This window comes from Agaricus bisporus (assembly GCF_000300575.1).
Source record: "Agaricus bisporus var. bisporus H97 unplaced genomic scaffold AGABI2scaffold_8, whole genome shotgun sequence".
NCBI lineage: Eukaryota > Fungi > Basidiomycota > Agaricomycetes > Agaricales > Agaricaceae > Agaricus > Agaricus bisporus.
In genome coordinates, this window is record NW_006267371.1 from 1,553,701 (window position 1) to 1,568,728 (window position 15,028).

At 46.0% G+C, this 15,028-nt stretch overlaps 4 protein-coding genes across 4 annotated transcripts; 2 read left to right on the plus strand and 2 right to left on the minus strand.

The window, feature by feature from the left end:
• Window positions 1-1,860: 1,860 nt before the first annotated feature.
• Window positions 1,861-5,308, plus strand: AGABI2DRAFT_187070 (hypothetical protein; the record flags this gene model as incomplete). Its single annotated transcript, XM_006463422.1, has 21 exons — window positions 1,861-1,969; window positions 2,036-2,172; window positions 2,232-2,414; window positions 2,501-2,575; window positions 2,634-2,701; window positions 2,757-2,820; window positions 2,872-2,899; window positions 2,954-3,209; window positions 3,261-3,289; window positions 3,346-3,416; window positions 3,474-3,647; window positions 3,700-3,801; window positions 3,855-3,924; window positions 3,972-4,054; window positions 4,103-4,213; window positions 4,261-4,387; window positions 4,443-4,460; window positions 4,517-4,734; window positions 4,794-4,853; window positions 4,904-5,122; window positions 5,181-5,308. 21 exons carry the CDS (start codon window positions 1,861-1,863, stop codon window positions 5,241-5,243), a joined length of 2,265 nt encoding a protein of 754 aa, XP_006463485.1. The 3' UTR covers window positions 5,244-5,308.
• A 1,177-nt stretch (window positions 5,309-6,485) lies between these two features.
• On the minus strand, window positions 6,486-7,086 carry AGABI2DRAFT_194294 (hypothetical protein; the record flags this gene model as incomplete). Its single annotated transcript, XM_006463423.1, has 1 exon — window positions 6,486-7,086. A coding segment is annotated over one exon (414 nt), but the record flags the coding sequence as incomplete, so codon positions are not given.
• A 1,717-nt stretch (window positions 7,087-8,803) lies between these two features.
• On the plus strand, window positions 8,804-12,276 carry AGABI2DRAFT_225316 (hypothetical protein; the record flags this gene model as incomplete). The annotated part of the gene is made up of 8 exons (XM_006463424.1): window positions 8,804-9,373; window positions 9,434-9,645; window positions 9,701-10,233; window positions 10,283-11,231; window positions 11,299-11,416; window positions 11,490-11,702; window positions 11,758-12,027; window positions 12,081-12,276. 8 exons carry the CDS (start codon window positions 8,804-8,806, stop codon window positions 12,183-12,185), a joined length of 2,970 nt encoding a protein of 989 aa, XP_006463487.1. The 3' UTR covers window positions 12,186-12,276.
• Window positions 12,277-12,873: 597 nt separating this feature from the next.
• Window positions 12,874-14,535, minus strand: AGABI2DRAFT_194297 (hypothetical protein). The gene is made up of 11 exons (XM_006463425.1): window positions 14,238-14,535; window positions 14,021-14,185; window positions 13,937-13,969; window positions 13,838-13,883; window positions 13,717-13,786; window positions 13,633-13,666; window positions 13,475-13,576; window positions 13,228-13,418; window positions 13,145-13,153; window positions 13,024-13,086; window positions 12,874-12,963 (listed from the first exon to the last, which is right to left on the minus strand). Exons 1-11 carry the CDS (start codon window positions 14,396-14,398, stop codon window positions 12,890-12,892), a joined length of 948 nt encoding a protein of 315 aa, XP_006463488.1. The 5' UTR covers window positions 14,399-14,535; the 3' UTR covers window positions 12,874-12,889.
• Between the last annotated feature and the right edge of the window lie 493 nt (window positions 14,536-15,028).

Genomic DNA, 15,028 nt, shown 5'->3' on the forward strand with positions numbered 1-15,028 from the left:
TTTGCACGGTCTTGTGACGGATGTTCATTTTTTTTCGTTGATTTTAGAGATAATGTTGGCGGTACACATTCTATTTACGGAGGTGATAGGATGATGGGATCTTGTTTTTGGTGTGTGGGTGGTGGAAATCGGTAAGTTGTTTGTGTATTTTTATCCGAGGTATAGGCGCTTTATTTCATCCCAGGACCAGCCCAGGACCCATAATCGGTTTTTTAGGTGAGTGATACTTGAGATGGTAACATTCAGTGTCATTGTTGAAAAAGTTTAGCTTTTAGACTGGTTGAAAAAGATATTGTAGCTATAATGTCAATGACGTGCTCTCGCATCGGAGAGTACAGTAAGGGTGGGGCCAACTCGAATTCCGGTTTTTTTTTTTGAGGTTGTAAGCGAAGCTCAATTATGATGTGGGCGTTCATCCCTGGGATTATTGAAAATGTTGGTTGAGTTACTGTCAAGTCAGTTTCCCTTTCTTCTGTTCACTTTATGTGGTTGGTATGTGACATACTACACATTTTAATTTTGGTTTCTAATTCGGGTGGGGGGTGGAACTGTGTATTTTTATCCGAGGTATAGGCACTTTATTTCATCCCAGGATCCGTACAGTAATCGGTTTTTAGGTGAGTACCTTGATATGGTAACATTTAGTATAATTATTGAAAACTGAGCTTTTTAGACTGTTTGAAAAGAGATGTAGCTATAATGTCAATGACGTGCTCCCGCATCGGAGGGTGGGGGTGGGGCCAAGGTAAAGCATGACTATCTATAATTGTGATCTCTCTCTTGGCCAGCTGCCAACATGTGAAAAAACCACCGATACCTGACATGATAAGTTATTGATAACTTCTCTGTGTAGTATGGTTTCTTTTCTCTTTTGTTTCTGATAAGAGCTCTGGCGTTTACAGGTACGATAAAGGAGGTTTTTTTGTTTTTTTTTTGTTTTGATAATGAAATCGGGAATTGATCTATGTCCGATGTATCGTCAGTTCGGAATTGGAAAATGTCGCTATCGTGTTTTGAGAAATGGTGATTTTCGGTTTTTATGGCGTTATCTATCTGTTGGATTATTCCTGATTTTTTTTTTCATTACTAGGTTCCTTTGGACCCTAAAACCTATTTGCAAGATTGACAAGTAGGTGATTCTTTATCTCGTGCCACTAGATTTCACCACTTCAATGTCCCTTCCGAGAACCTGAGCACGCAATCATCATCTTGTTCTTGCAAAAGGTCATGCGACTATTTCACATGATATGTTAGGGCGAAGTGTGTAAGTACGAAAAAATTGGTTTGTACAGTTCTTTTTCTTTTCGTTTTTTCGTTACTTATGAAGTTTTGACGTGTAGCTCTGCAGGTGATTTAATTAAAAAGTATAAGAACTTTGATCTTGCGTCATCATACACCTAGACTTACGCAACGGAAAGGACCCCTCCCCGGTGATTTGATGAGAAAGGGAAGTGTCATTTAGACGAATCGGATGAAAGCGATTTCCTCCCGGGCCGTTCTCGCAATATTGGGGTTTTGCAAGACGTCATGAGATATCAAGATGTTGGAATTAACCCTTGTGTATGTATGTACCAATCGGGACTCTGCACCATGTGGAAGCTTCGATTTTTTGTGGAAGAACGTTTTTGGATAAGGTGAGTCTGCCCATATGGTTGAGAATAGTGGATATACTGATTCCCCGTATCTACTTCTTGAGGTTGTCAGGTCGTGGGCACTTGGATATAAAGTGGACGGTTGTACTATCTGGCCTTCTTATCTCGGTTCTCTGCTTGACGTTCTCCTTCCGCTACGTCCTGCCTTTGATCTCTTCGTTTCTGGCATTCGCATTCGTTATTGCATCCCGGAAGTGACAACTCGTCAATGCTGTTGGATCGATTTAAATCGCGGAGGGGTAAACCAAAGCTTGCCCGATCAGCTTCTCCCAGCCAAGACACAGACAAAATCGACGAAAAAGCTTCAGATTCAGAAAGTTCATATGCCAGACGCGCAAGTGGGAGTCTATACGAAGAAAGAGAGAAAGGGCAGATATTGGAAGATGAACCGATTATAACGACTGGAAGTGATGTTTCGAAATACGTTGTGGATATCAGAGACGATGGAGATCGTGCGTTGACCTTTAGGTCTTTGGTGCTCGGGACTGTGTTTGCTGGGTTAGGTGCTGCACTATGCCAGGTGAGTGTGAAACAAATTTTTGTTGTTTGGCAAAATTACTTATTTCTCTTGTTTGCCAGATATATCGATTCAAACCGGTTCAAATGACGGTGTCGACCGTCTTTTTGCTACTGTTGACTTATTCTGTCGGGAATGCGTGGGCGAAAATTCTACCCACCAGAGCCAAAGTTGAAGGAACTCGATTGAGTTTTTTGGGTAGTATTATTGAGATTGTCAATCCTGGGCCTTTTACGTTGAAGGAGGTGAGTAACGCCCAATGATAGTATCCGTTCCGAAAAAATCTAAGCGATGATACGTTTTGTGTCGTTTGTGCCGTGGTCTTGATTAGCATGTTGTTGCTTCGCTCGTTGCATCGACTGCATCTGCTCAAAGTGCTGCTGTTCTGAATTTTGCCGTTCAACGGGTGAGTTTGCTTGTAGGTGTTCTCTTCTTCAGGGCATTGGCTAATGAGTGTACTCCAGCTCTATTATGATACTAATGTGCAAGCTACAACTGCTGTGCTCGCGACATTTTCTACTGCTTGTTTTGGGTAAGACTCGAAATGTGTTCTCGATTCTAACAACCGCTGATGGCGTTTTGTAAAGGTACGGTCTAGTTGGTCTTCTCCGACCATTGACTGTATACCCGGCAGAGATGGTCTATTGGTTTGTAGGTGGTTTCAGTCCCTTCACCTTTTAATCAAACTCAAAGGAATTGTAGAATCTACCAACAGTTTCTGTTTTCCAAGGTGCGTTTTTCCCTAATTTCTATGCGGATAGTGTGGTCTGAAATCTCGCTCCAGCCTTACACTTTGACACTACTGCCAACGGGAAGCGTGTAAAGCTGTTCTGGGCCGCTTTCACAGGAATGTTCTTTTACGAAGTTTTGCCATCATATATCTTTCCGCTTTTAAACGGATTCAGTGTCTTTTGCTTGGCGTCACAACATGCTTCGAAGAACGTTGTGGATATATTTACGAATTTCTTTGGGGGCTCGGATGGCAACGAAGGTTTGGGATTTTTAAGTATTTCATTCGATTGGCAGTATATTGGATCAGCGTGAGCTTCCACATTCCCGTATTGTGTCACAGGTTTCTTATCTGAGTTTAGGTTCATGAGTTATCCACTCATACAACAAGGTGAATTGTGCGCAGTGGGAGTTAATCGAGAAGGTTGCTCACGACGATGCCATCAGCGAATTCATGGATTGGCTACTTTTTCTGTTATATAACAATTATGGGTATCTATTACAGCAATACGTGGAACGTGAGTTGTTTTTCCCAATCCCGATTCATATTCTACTAATGTGGTTTTCAACTCTAGTCGCTCTCTTTCCCAATGCTATCATCTTCAATTTTCTCTTCCAATGGAACCATTTACAATCAAGCGGCTGTTTTTGGGACAACTTTTACTTTGAATACGACGGCTCTGGAAGAAGTTGGATTGCCAGCACTTACTGGGTCTAATGCGTGGAGCAACTTGACTCAAAACCTTTCAGCAAGTATTTCATCTTTACGATAATGGTTTTTTTTCGCTGACGTACGACAAGATTGGAGCATTAATCGCGCACTGCATCTTCTTTTGGGGTGGATATGCTAAAGATTCTTTCAAGCTCGCCTATCATAAAACCCAAACGGATCCTCACTACCAGGTAATTAATTTGTTAGATCATTTGTTAGTGAGAGTAATAAACTATATTTATAGGCGATGCAAAAATACGAGGAAGCACCGTGGTGGTGGTATACCATCCTTCTTTTTTTGTCATTTTTTGCTGGTAGGTTTACTTACTCTATCAGTGTTCAGGACCTTATGATTTTGTAGGATTAATCGTCGTTTTGAAGGGCCAAACAACACTTCCTTGGTGGTCATACATCATTGCGCTGTTACTTGGTGCTTTTATCACGGTATGATTCTCGTCTTTGATGGTGTACGTCTCTTAATCTGTCAATAAGCCCTTTTCTACACTACTGTACGCCAGAATGGGGAACGGTATTGCCACCAATCAGTTAATGAAAATGGTCGCGGGAGCTGTGAATCCAGGGAAACCTGTGGCAAACCTCTACGTGAGTGATATGGCGACGACCTTGTCCTGTTGATTGAAGTCATATAGTTTTCTATGTGGAGTCACGATGTTGTGAGCACGTCCATCGGTCTAGCTGCCGATTTAAAAATGGGTCAATACCTGAAAATTCCTCCCCGCACTATGTTCTTGACCCAAGTCTGGGGGACGATCCTCGGTAAGTTCTATATTTTATACATGTCACTTCTGGAATTTTCTTATACCGAAACAAGGGGCTGCGGTAAACTACAGTGAGTGCATCATTTAGTGGCTGGACTACAGCAAGTGGAGGTTTACTCTAATGCAGTTGTTATGATTTCCATCGTGACGGCACAGCGAGAGATCTTACTCAGTCCCACCGGAACGAACATCTGGAGTGGTCAGGCGGTACAGAGTTTGAATAGCGCAGCTGTTACTTGGTCTTTGGCGAAGCAACTGTATGGACGCGGTGGACCCTACTTCGTCATTCCATTAAGTTTGCTTATCGGAATGGTCCCTACCTTCATTCAGTGGCTTATTTGGAGGGTGAGCAATATTAAATGAGCAACGATCATGTGGGGCAACCTGCTGACTGAGTATACTAGCGCTGGCCGAAAATCGGGCCTATTGACGTCGATTCGATCAATCTCCCCATAATTTATATGGTATGCCACGCCTTTGCCTAGACGATGATAGTCTAACTCATTGCATCAAGTACTCCTCGTGGATGTCAGTTGGCGTAAACTCCGTGATCACTTCCTGCATTATCGTTGGCCTCGTGTCCCAATTCTGGTTAAGGAAGTATCATCCAGGATGGTACAAAAAATACAATTATATTCTTGGAGGAGCGCTAGATGGAGGTGCTCAGGTTATGATATTCGTCTTGTCCTTCGCTGTCTTTGGCGCTTCGGGTGATGAAAGGCGCTTTCCAACAGTGAGTGGCGCAACACATAACTTAGAGTGGATTCTAATGACATCATTATAACAATCAGTGGGCTGGAAATCCAGCCAAAGGAAACGTTGACTATTGCAACGGAAATGGAGCATTAGATTAACCAATGTCTCCACTGTAACTAAACCACATTTGCGTCGTGATAAGAAGTTCCTTGCGTGTATTGACTCCAGGAAAGTGTTGGGTCATATAAAATGAACAAGTCCCCGACGAAGTGAATAACGAAACAGTACCCTGCACATATGGTCAGACAAGCAGTATGCTTATAGTTCGGCCACGCCTTTACTTGGGGTTTTCCTTATAGAATCATTGTCGTTCTACTTCAACTATTAATTCCAATAGAACCCGGAGCAAGCGATCGAGAACTTCTCGAATTTCATGCAGACAACTACCCCCGATATCCACACACCCTTCAATGAACGGAGAATCGGCATCTGCACGAGTGGAAGGGACAAATAAGGGTAAAGTAGAATGGACAACGCCGCAGGATCGTGGCACACGCATGTTATACCAAAAGAGTGTCTCCTCTCACTTCGCTCCGCTCGACTATGTCGCCCTACAGAATTGCGGACGCAGCTCGTATTTCCCCATATCCAAGCACAATCCGAGCACAGGAACATGAAGCTTCGACAAGTCCAGGATCACATTCATCCCCATCAAAGGCAAGATTGATCGCGGCGGACGCGGCGGCGGCAAATCCAAATAACCGCTCTAGAGGTGTTGATAGATCATTGTCTAACACTGAGAGGCCTGTGCAGAATGAAGTTGCAAGGTTCAATATCGGTCCGAAGAAGTTCGAAAATTTTATGAGGTTGAAGCGCGGCGTACGAAGTAGAGCTGGTCGAGTAGTTTTGGATGGCATCGATGAAGGTGAAGAATATCTTTCCCTTGAATCGATCATCCCGCCCGAACTCAATAACGGACACATTTTTGTACACAGGCGTTCCTGATTACCCTCCCCCATCGTTTCAGGAAGCTATCAGCGGCGCGCTGGCTCCTTCCAACACGCCTACCCAATCCTCGTCGCCAGCGTCATTAGAGGTGTCCAGCCATCACTCCACGGATCACCAAACTCATATTCCTGGAAGCGAACGGTCAATAACACAAAATTCTCTTTCGGACTCACCCTCACCTTCTGAGTCAGAGGACTCTCTGGAAATCATAGAAAATACTCATCCAAATGAGCTGTCAATTGATCGGGCAAGCAGGATGGAGTCAAACCAGGGGATCACATTTCCTAAACCGAGTCTATCATCGGCGGCGGCCAACATTAGCATTGATTCACATTTAGGGTCAGGGCCATCGCGGGGTCGGCCAAGTGCCAAATGGTCTAGTAAAAACGACTTAACAGCGGATGATTCGGAAGAGGAACCACGGATCAGTCCTGTGAGGTCGACGACTAAAAGGTTCTTGTCACTGTCGCCGCTCCGAACCCTGTTCCCAGCGAAACATCTATCTCCACAAGATCGAGCATACTCTGCCCATCCTGTCCCGGAGTCTTCACCATATTCTGCACCTGCTAATGCCAACTGCTATCGGAGTACAACGTCACTTACGTCGTCCACTGTTTTTCGGCTTCCCTTTGGGCATTCGACGTTGACGCTGGCGACTCCAAAGCCAGAGAGTATCAAATCTTCATCCAAAAGATTATTCCGGAGTAAGACGAGGGAGAAGGAGAAGGAGAAGAAGGGGAAAAAGAAGAGGGAGTTTGACGAAGAATCTGACGAATCTTGGGATACTTGGGAATTACTCGAGAGGCAGCCCGAAAGCGGTGAGATTCGTCGAGTTGAACCAGAGCCACGGAGCCTGTTGGCAATGAAAATGCCTCCAGCAGATATATCATCTCCTGTGATAAGTCCGGAAGATTCTTCAACACGAAGTCTAAGCTGTAGTAATGAAGGCCCTCCTACTCCCGTCCCCCAGTCGCCTGAACCGAGTAATCTGGAACCTACGGAACCTACAACGCCATCGTGGAACGAGCCACACGTACTATCTCTCCGTGATAGAAAAGTTGCAGAAGCTATTGAGCCATTCTTGAGACGACGGCCAAAAAAAGCAGGACCGCAAAGGACAAAAACGACGCCGAATCCAATCGTCATTCCTTCCAGTCCACTCGGACCGCAGGTGACGACTGTTCGATCAAGGTTGAACCCTGCGTATGATTCCAACAACGAGCCTGCAACGGACGCCAATAGGCATGGTAGTTGGGAAGAATGGTCTAACGAAACAGTTACGATGTCTGAGAGTGACATTAGTTCAGTAGTCGATGAAAGTACTCACGATTTGCACCGAGCTTACGAGACGCTGCCACCATCGGGTCCACTGCAATTGATACTATCGCCACAATCGGCGGAAAACACGTCCATACGAAGGTCATCATCGCCACTATCCACGAATATATCTATTTCCTCTCCTACAACGCCTGTGCCAGCTCGTAGTGCTCTATTCCCTGATGGTGGAAGAGGATTTTACAGTCAGCCCTCACCAGATGAGGCGCCGAATATACCAGAAACATTCAGCACGCCAAGCCAGACGCCTAGATACACTGGCTGCATTCCGAAAGTCAAAATCACCTCACTTCCCAGTCATCATTCCTCGACTCCCTCCAATCCGAATTCAGGATATACTACATCTCCTTCACCGCAGAATGGCCGTCATCATTATGTAGGGAGGCCGCTTCCCCGCCCACCTCAGGCACCAAGTGATGCTATCGTAGATTCAAGCTATGCTGGAAATATTTCATACGCACCCAGTTCGCCTGATTACTCCAACACCAGCATTCCTGAGGGTCAATTGATTGACTTCGAAAACGAGGCATATGAAGAGCTGAGTGGGTCGTGGACATCACCAGAGGTATCTGCATCGATGACGCCTCGTCAACTGTCACCCGTTACCTCGTCAAGAAATAATACTCCTGACCAATCAGTTCGCTCGATGAACACTTCTGGAAATGCTTCATCTATCAGCGGGCTGTCGGGGATGACAGACTTGGACTTGCTTGCTGCAGCACTGACAGACAGTAGTGGTCGCGCAGATTATGAAGTGAGTGGAGATTTTGATATTAATCCTTTCCTACGGAATGGTTGAAATTGGAGTGCGGATCGGACAGTGTTACTCATTCCGACATTTTAGGACATGCTGATGAGACGCGATTCAGGAACGTCAACATGGGCACGATTTCCACAATTGATGAGCCAGACGTGTCACTCACCCGTCGTGTGGAGGTTGAACGAAGGAGGGTCGCATCGAATGGGCGTGTCAAACTGAAGCAAAGTCTGTTCGATGGAAGCCGACCGATGTAAAATTGGTCGATGGAAGTATAGGGTGAAACAAGTATGGGTTCAAAATGCCATTCATGACATTGCCTGCGGCAATGGCTCGCTACGAGGAGAACGTATCAATTTGGATTCCTGGAATTATTGATATGGGAGATTTCTTTTACTTTACTTCTGGACACCTTTCCTGGATGTTTCTTGTATTTGGGTCGCTGTAGGACGTTTCACTAGCATTTAGCATATGCATACCATACCAACTGAATCGTTGCAATCTGCAGTTCGGGATGACAATGACCGGACTGATAATCCGCTTGTTTATCATTATTTGGAACGGAGGGCTTAGCACTTGTGCTTCAAGTTCAAATCCTCCTTCTGTCATTAATTCTCAATGGCGCGTTTCCGGGCTTTCGCATCCGAGAGCAGCAGCAGCGACGAAGAGGACGCCCGTCCGACGCGACCGTCCCCACACAGATCCTCCCCGCCAAAGAAACCTGTGGAAGAACCAGCTGAAGACAATGAATCCGCCGAGGAAGAAGGCCTCACCGAATCGGAGGATTCGAGTTCAGAATCTTCCTCCTCAGATTTGCGTGAAGACCAACTTGTGGTGACTGTACGCGGGGGAGCTGCGACGCACAAAAATAATGCACTTGTTCAAGGCGAGGATGGTGAAATCCGCTATGCACACGAAGTCGATGCCCAGACGCGTGTGGCACCGTTGAGTCGCGATCCGACAATCATACCGTGGGCACAGCAGCTCGGCGTTGATGCGCAGAAGATGCATGTCATGCAGACTTCCCTCTTCCGTATGCCAGAGGAGGCGGCTGCACTCAAGGCAATCTACAAGCCCGATCCGAAGACTTCTCGCAAACGTTTAAACATATATTCTCCCCCCAAAGCTCTGCCACGAAAGCACGGCAGGGAGTCTGATGTGGATGGTCTGAGGTCGGAGTCTCGTGAGGTCTGTCGCATCTAAAATCAATTGTCTAAACTCCAATTTTTTTTTGTCACCTTCCTTCAGAGACGGTCGTTTGCTCACCATGTTGAACCTCCTCATCTTCCTTGCCGCAAATATGCGAGAGTGGATAAAGCAACGTCGATTGCCAACAGTCACGAAGGTCTTTTCATCGATGCTGGGCTTGCCCTGGGTCGGTCATTTCGCGTTTCCTGGGGTCCTGGTGGCGTCCTGGTACACCTAGGCAGTATATGCAATCCGTCATCATCATCATCTTCGTGAGTCCTGCCTTTTGCGGCGGTAAACTGTATCCAACGCCCTTGTTACCAACAGTCCTTCTGCCAATTCATCAACATTGTATCTCACCAATACCTCCGCTACCCTTGCCTCCAACTCAGTCAATAACTCAATTGCGAATAGTTCCGACTCAGAAACTACTATGACACTGTCCCATAAGCTTCTTCAGCATCACTTGACTAACACCAATATTGTTATTGACGCCACGGGTGTTCCTGGCGCATCTCTCGAACCACTGCCATCTACATCGTCAGATACCACACAGTCATCCTCAACGGCCAAATACCTTGATTTTGCATCTTTTGCCTCAATATTTCCATCAACTGATTTCTCCGGCACTGCCGCCCTGTTTCGTCTTGGTGTGGCTTTATTCGACCCCGTAGACCTACATTTGGGCGGCCAGCACAACACTTCCTCCTTCGCAGCACCTTCGGCTATCACCCCTGACATTCGCAACTGCATCCTTTCATTACGGCGAAAGGCTGCACTTGGACACTGGTTGGAAGAAGTTTCAAAGCCCGCCGTTGACTCGGATTTGAGAACGAAAGCCAACGGACTTGTATCTGGTGGTACGTTTCTACTTATTCTAAGTGCTCCATATCTGACGCACTTTCATAGGCTCATATACCCCTGCCGACACCGCATTTACGCATCTTACGGGTCATCAAATTGAAAAAGCTTGCGTTGTTGCGGCAGAGGGTAATTTTATCAAACTTTCCACTCTCATCAGTCAGGCCGGCGGTGACGAAATGTTCCGAGATGATATCAGAGAACAACTACGTATTTGGAAAACAGATAAACTTGGGCCAGGCGCTGGTACAGGTTTTGGCAGTGGTTTGATTGGAAGGGGTGTATGGAAGATTTTTTCCATTTTGGGCGGAATCTTAGATGATGAAGAGGAGGAAAAGGAACTCACAGACAAGGACGCCGATGTTTGTTCTGGGCTGGATTGGAAGCGCGTTTTTGGGTTATGTTTGTGGTACGGGCAAGGTCTTGAAGCCTCAATCGCCGACGTTATAAGGTCATATGAAAAGCTCATTTCGCAGCAATCAAATCCAACTTCACGACCAAGAACGATAGCAAAACCCTTGCCACCTTGGTTACTTGATGTCCAGAAGAAAAAACAGCCTGGCGCTTTGTTTTCGAGATGGAATAGCAAACCATCAAATTCTGAACCATATGACCCGCTCTATGCATTGATTAAACTCCATGCTGATCCTACCCTATCTCTGTCTAATGTTCTTGACCCGCTTTCCTTCTCCTCTTCGCTGTTGGAGGCCGGCGTTGGTATCTGTTGGCATCTGTACATCATCTTGTCTCGGGTTATGCGGATACGTGATTTTGCTGATCGGAGGCCTACTGGGCACCGAAAGACTCTTGTGAATGGTGACGGAAGAGAGGTGACTAGTGAAGATGAAGAAAGAGAAGGAAGATACGAACGACTCATGGCGAAAGGACATTCGCCGACGGCCGATCTGCTGTCGAGTACGTATGCATTCGAATTGGAGAGCTGGGGAATGATTCAAGAGGCTATTTTTGTTCTCTTACACATTCAAAACAGTAGCGGGTTGGTAATTCCTAGTATCAGTGCTATCAGCCGCTTATCCTGCCCTGTATTTTTTTTCCTGTTCTAGGCGCGAAAAAGCAATTCAAGATCTATTGGCACGTTCCGCACCTCACTTGGATGTGTGGATGACGAATGGTATCGTTGGTAGCCTAAAAATTCCGATGGCCTGGGTCGATGAGGCAAAGGTACGCATGCGTAGTGCCCACTTCCCCTTTTTGAGTGACTGACCGATCCGTGTGTGTGGCTTGGATGAAATAGGCGCAGTATGCCCTCAGCAAAGGAGAGTTCTATAGCGCCTACGAACTTTATCTGACAGCTGGACATTACAACGCTGCGCATAATATTGCAGTGTTGGAACTTGCGCCTGATGCTATTCTTGCGCATGACTTGGATCTTGTCAGGGACCTATTTGAAGTCTTTGATAGTGAGATGAAACACGACAAGATTGAAGAATGGTTCGTTCGTGGAAAGGTGATTCAAAATAGAAATGCTCTTTCATGCCTATTGATCTCTAGCATGGTGATAGATTCTTTTGGATTATGTCCATATCCTAAATCGTCTTCCTCAACTTCAAGATCAAATGGAGAGTGACAGCGAAGATGACGTACTACCAGCCACAGATGCTTCTGTTGCACAAGAAATTGACGATCTTACGAGACGGGTACCAAAGATCATTGGAACTTTACCAGATGTGTTTTATCGTAGCTGGACAAGTGATCGACGACATGCCGCAGCAACAGACGAGATGGCTAAAAGTCTATTGGCTGCGACTGAGAAGATAAAAACCTATGCTCTGGTTCGTTCCATTTCTTCGATGATGGGGCATAGATGCTTAACCCGATCATGCAGACACAGATTCAGCCACCAACTTTGCCGTTTGTAGATGGAGCGATGAAGGTGGGACTTGTAGGGAGTGTAGGACTTGCCCGTTTCATCAAAAGCATAGAAGCTTGAGAATTTGCCTGTACATTTTTGTCATCTCCTCGCTGATAGTGTGGATATTAATAACTGCTATGTATGATTATATTATTCTTCTACAACGCCGCCCAAATTGAGCCCTGACCGACTTTGAGTCCTCCGAAAGTTTTTGTATTGAACAGAAATTCGACATGCGGAACATGTCGCTCGGCCAGATTCAGATGCTCTGGATTCTGACCCGCTCGTGCCGAACTGAGGTTAGACCCGTGCTCAGGTGAGATAAGTTTCGTATGCGGGAATTGGGAGCACGAACGCTCCGGGAAACCGTTCGCATTCCAGAAGCCTAGTTTGTACACGCACCGTGGATTGCGGAAGGAAGTGCCCTCGACACAGATTTGATTCTTGCAGTCATGAAGAAATTTGGCACCACAAGAACCGATTCGCAGTCGCATCAAGTGTTGATTTCGACAATACCGCCGCCATCATTAGCCTTGGCTAGATCTAGTGGACTCGTCGCAAATTTGCTCCAAAATACCTTCCATTGGTCTAAAGGGGTTGGTCAATGAGTCAATGATCTTAACGCCAATCCAATGCATGCGGTCGTCACAAGAGAATCATATAGAGGTACAACTGTGATATACAGGTATAGCTGTTTTAGTTTCATAATAGATATACACGCAGTATCAAACTGCCATGGATTGTTACACAGTAGACTTTTTTTCTTCCTTTCCCTGGATATCTCAAGTGTAGACTCGTAATCCTGCGAAGTCGAAGAAAGCGTTGGTAAATGCTGATGGATTGTTGTTGACGAAATCTAGAATTAGCCCGAATGAGTACAAATTCGAGTAACTTCTGTAAGACGGGAGATGCTCGCCAACGCAAGTAGAAGGACACCCAGAAGAACCGTACACGGCGGAGTTACCAGCGAAATCACCACCTGTATAAAGGAAAATAATTCAATTGTCTGGGAACATACGAAGTGCGACGCCACTTACAAAATGTCACTAAATGACAGCAGCAGAAGCCAATCAGTCTATATTCAAACGGCAACACAGGTCAAAGGGCTTCTATCACTTACAGTTGATGACAATATTGTGTGGACCGAACTTGTTAGAGATTGAGCAAGAATTATCCGGGAAGAAGGCACCCGGAGTCCCCCAGTTATCAGTATTAACTGATGATGCGCCACTGGACACGTCCGAAGGGACGTTACCTCCTCTGGGGAAAAACCAGACCTTGATGAAAGAGTTGGTTCGCTCCATTGCAAACCTACGAGTTCATGAGAAGAATGCTCGACTGAACATTTTCCGCCACCCCACACTTACCAACCGCCACCATTCCTATTCAGTGAAGGTCCATAGCTATTCCCTTCTCTGAATTTGACGCCACATCCGTTATTACCTTGACAATCATTGCCAACAACGGTTCTATATTGAATTCCTTCATATGAGAGCCAATTTTAGAATTGAAACATCAAACTCACCCAGTCTCAGCGCGTGAGTTGGGCATGGTGCAACCTAAGATAGACACTCAGTTGAGCGAGAGGAACGAAGAAAAAGACACGTGCCGGCACTAGTATGCAAAGTAGCTTGGTTAGTGCCTTGATCGTTGACACCCTCCAAGATGTCGACTTCTCCCTGGGTGCGACGAATTAAATATAGTGCGCTGCGAGCTAAAAATGAAATTACCTGATTGGGCCAATCTGCGCCAACTGTCCATACGGCAGGCCAAGTTCTATGACAGTGATCATTAGAAGAATTCATGAAACATAACTCATCAGCGCCCACCCGCAACCTTCTGGCATGTGGCGTATGTCAAAACTTAATAAAAGGTTCAACCTCTGATAATTTTCGAACTGACTCAAAACTTACACCATTACAGCAGTAGTGTACTGCTTGCGGGACAGAAGGCGAACAGAGTTTCTACCGGGGCCACTTGGGCTAAGTCTTGTCTTGGAATCAGCTCGGAGAACGAAACTATTGCCTGACGCAAAGGTCAGGTTCTGCGACCGCGCGGTTCCAGCATCTACATAGTTCCTGACACTAGCCGTGAGTTTTGACCGTCATATTTGTGGAAGGAGCAACGAACACGCGACCATGTGTTGGGTCAGGGATAGCCTCATACGAAAAAGCGTCAAGGAAACCGCTCCCGCTAACGCTATCTGTTCGAGAATAGGTGCCTCCGAGTGCCGGACTGACACATGCGAGCGCCAGGAGAGCGTGTAGTAAAGCTGAGAATCCGGGAACCATTGGTCGTCAAATGTTTTCACTGGGCGAACCGCGGAGGATATAGACTTGCGAAACGATCTTTTATAGCTCAACGAAGGTGCTGAGTGTTCCTTTGCTGTTTTTAATTCATCTCACCAGTAGCTGTCACCCACATGTCCACTTCAGCTGCACCGCGGGGCGAAGAGGCAGCTGAACGACAAAAGGGTGTTCTCGTTCCCCCGCGTGCCATAGAAAAAGCACAAGATGCTTCAAATGTTTTAGACCCCGATCGTGACGCATGGCAGATTGGATAAACAGTGAAAATAAGCAACGAGGCCGGATATATTTAGATCATGATCATGGTGTTATGACCTAGTATCGCCTCCATAAGGGTACCTCAGCCGTCTTTATCTCATCGGATCGCATATTTGGGACTCTGATACCGCAAGGTTGTGGAGAACCGTTCCGATCCATGAATGAAATTGTAGTCCGTCGGATGAGTTGATCACTTGACAATCCAAAGGTTCGGAGTTAACGAGCCACTGAGTCGAGAAATTGTATCTGGCAGAGCAAATATGACGAAAGAAGCACGATAGCTGCACATGGAACCTGGAAAATGACAAGACTTTCGGTAGGACGGAGCCGGCATCGGGGAAATAGACCTTTATTTCT

Excerpts from the sequence above, each read along its gene's own strand:
- AGABI2DRAFT_194297 (XM_006463425.1), bottom strand. The coding sequence starts at position 14,398 with ATGGTTCCCGGATTCTCAGCTTTACTACACGCTCTCCTGGCGCTCGCA. Across the intron at positions 13,970-14,020 it reads TACACTACTGCTGTAATGGT|TTTTGACATACGCCACATGC; the intron begins GTAAGTTTTGAG and ends CCTTTTATTAAG. Across the intron at positions 13,419-13,474 it reads AATAGGAATGGTGGCGGTTG|GTTTGCAATGGAGCGAACCA; the intron begins GTAAGTGTGGGG and ends ATGAACTCGTAG.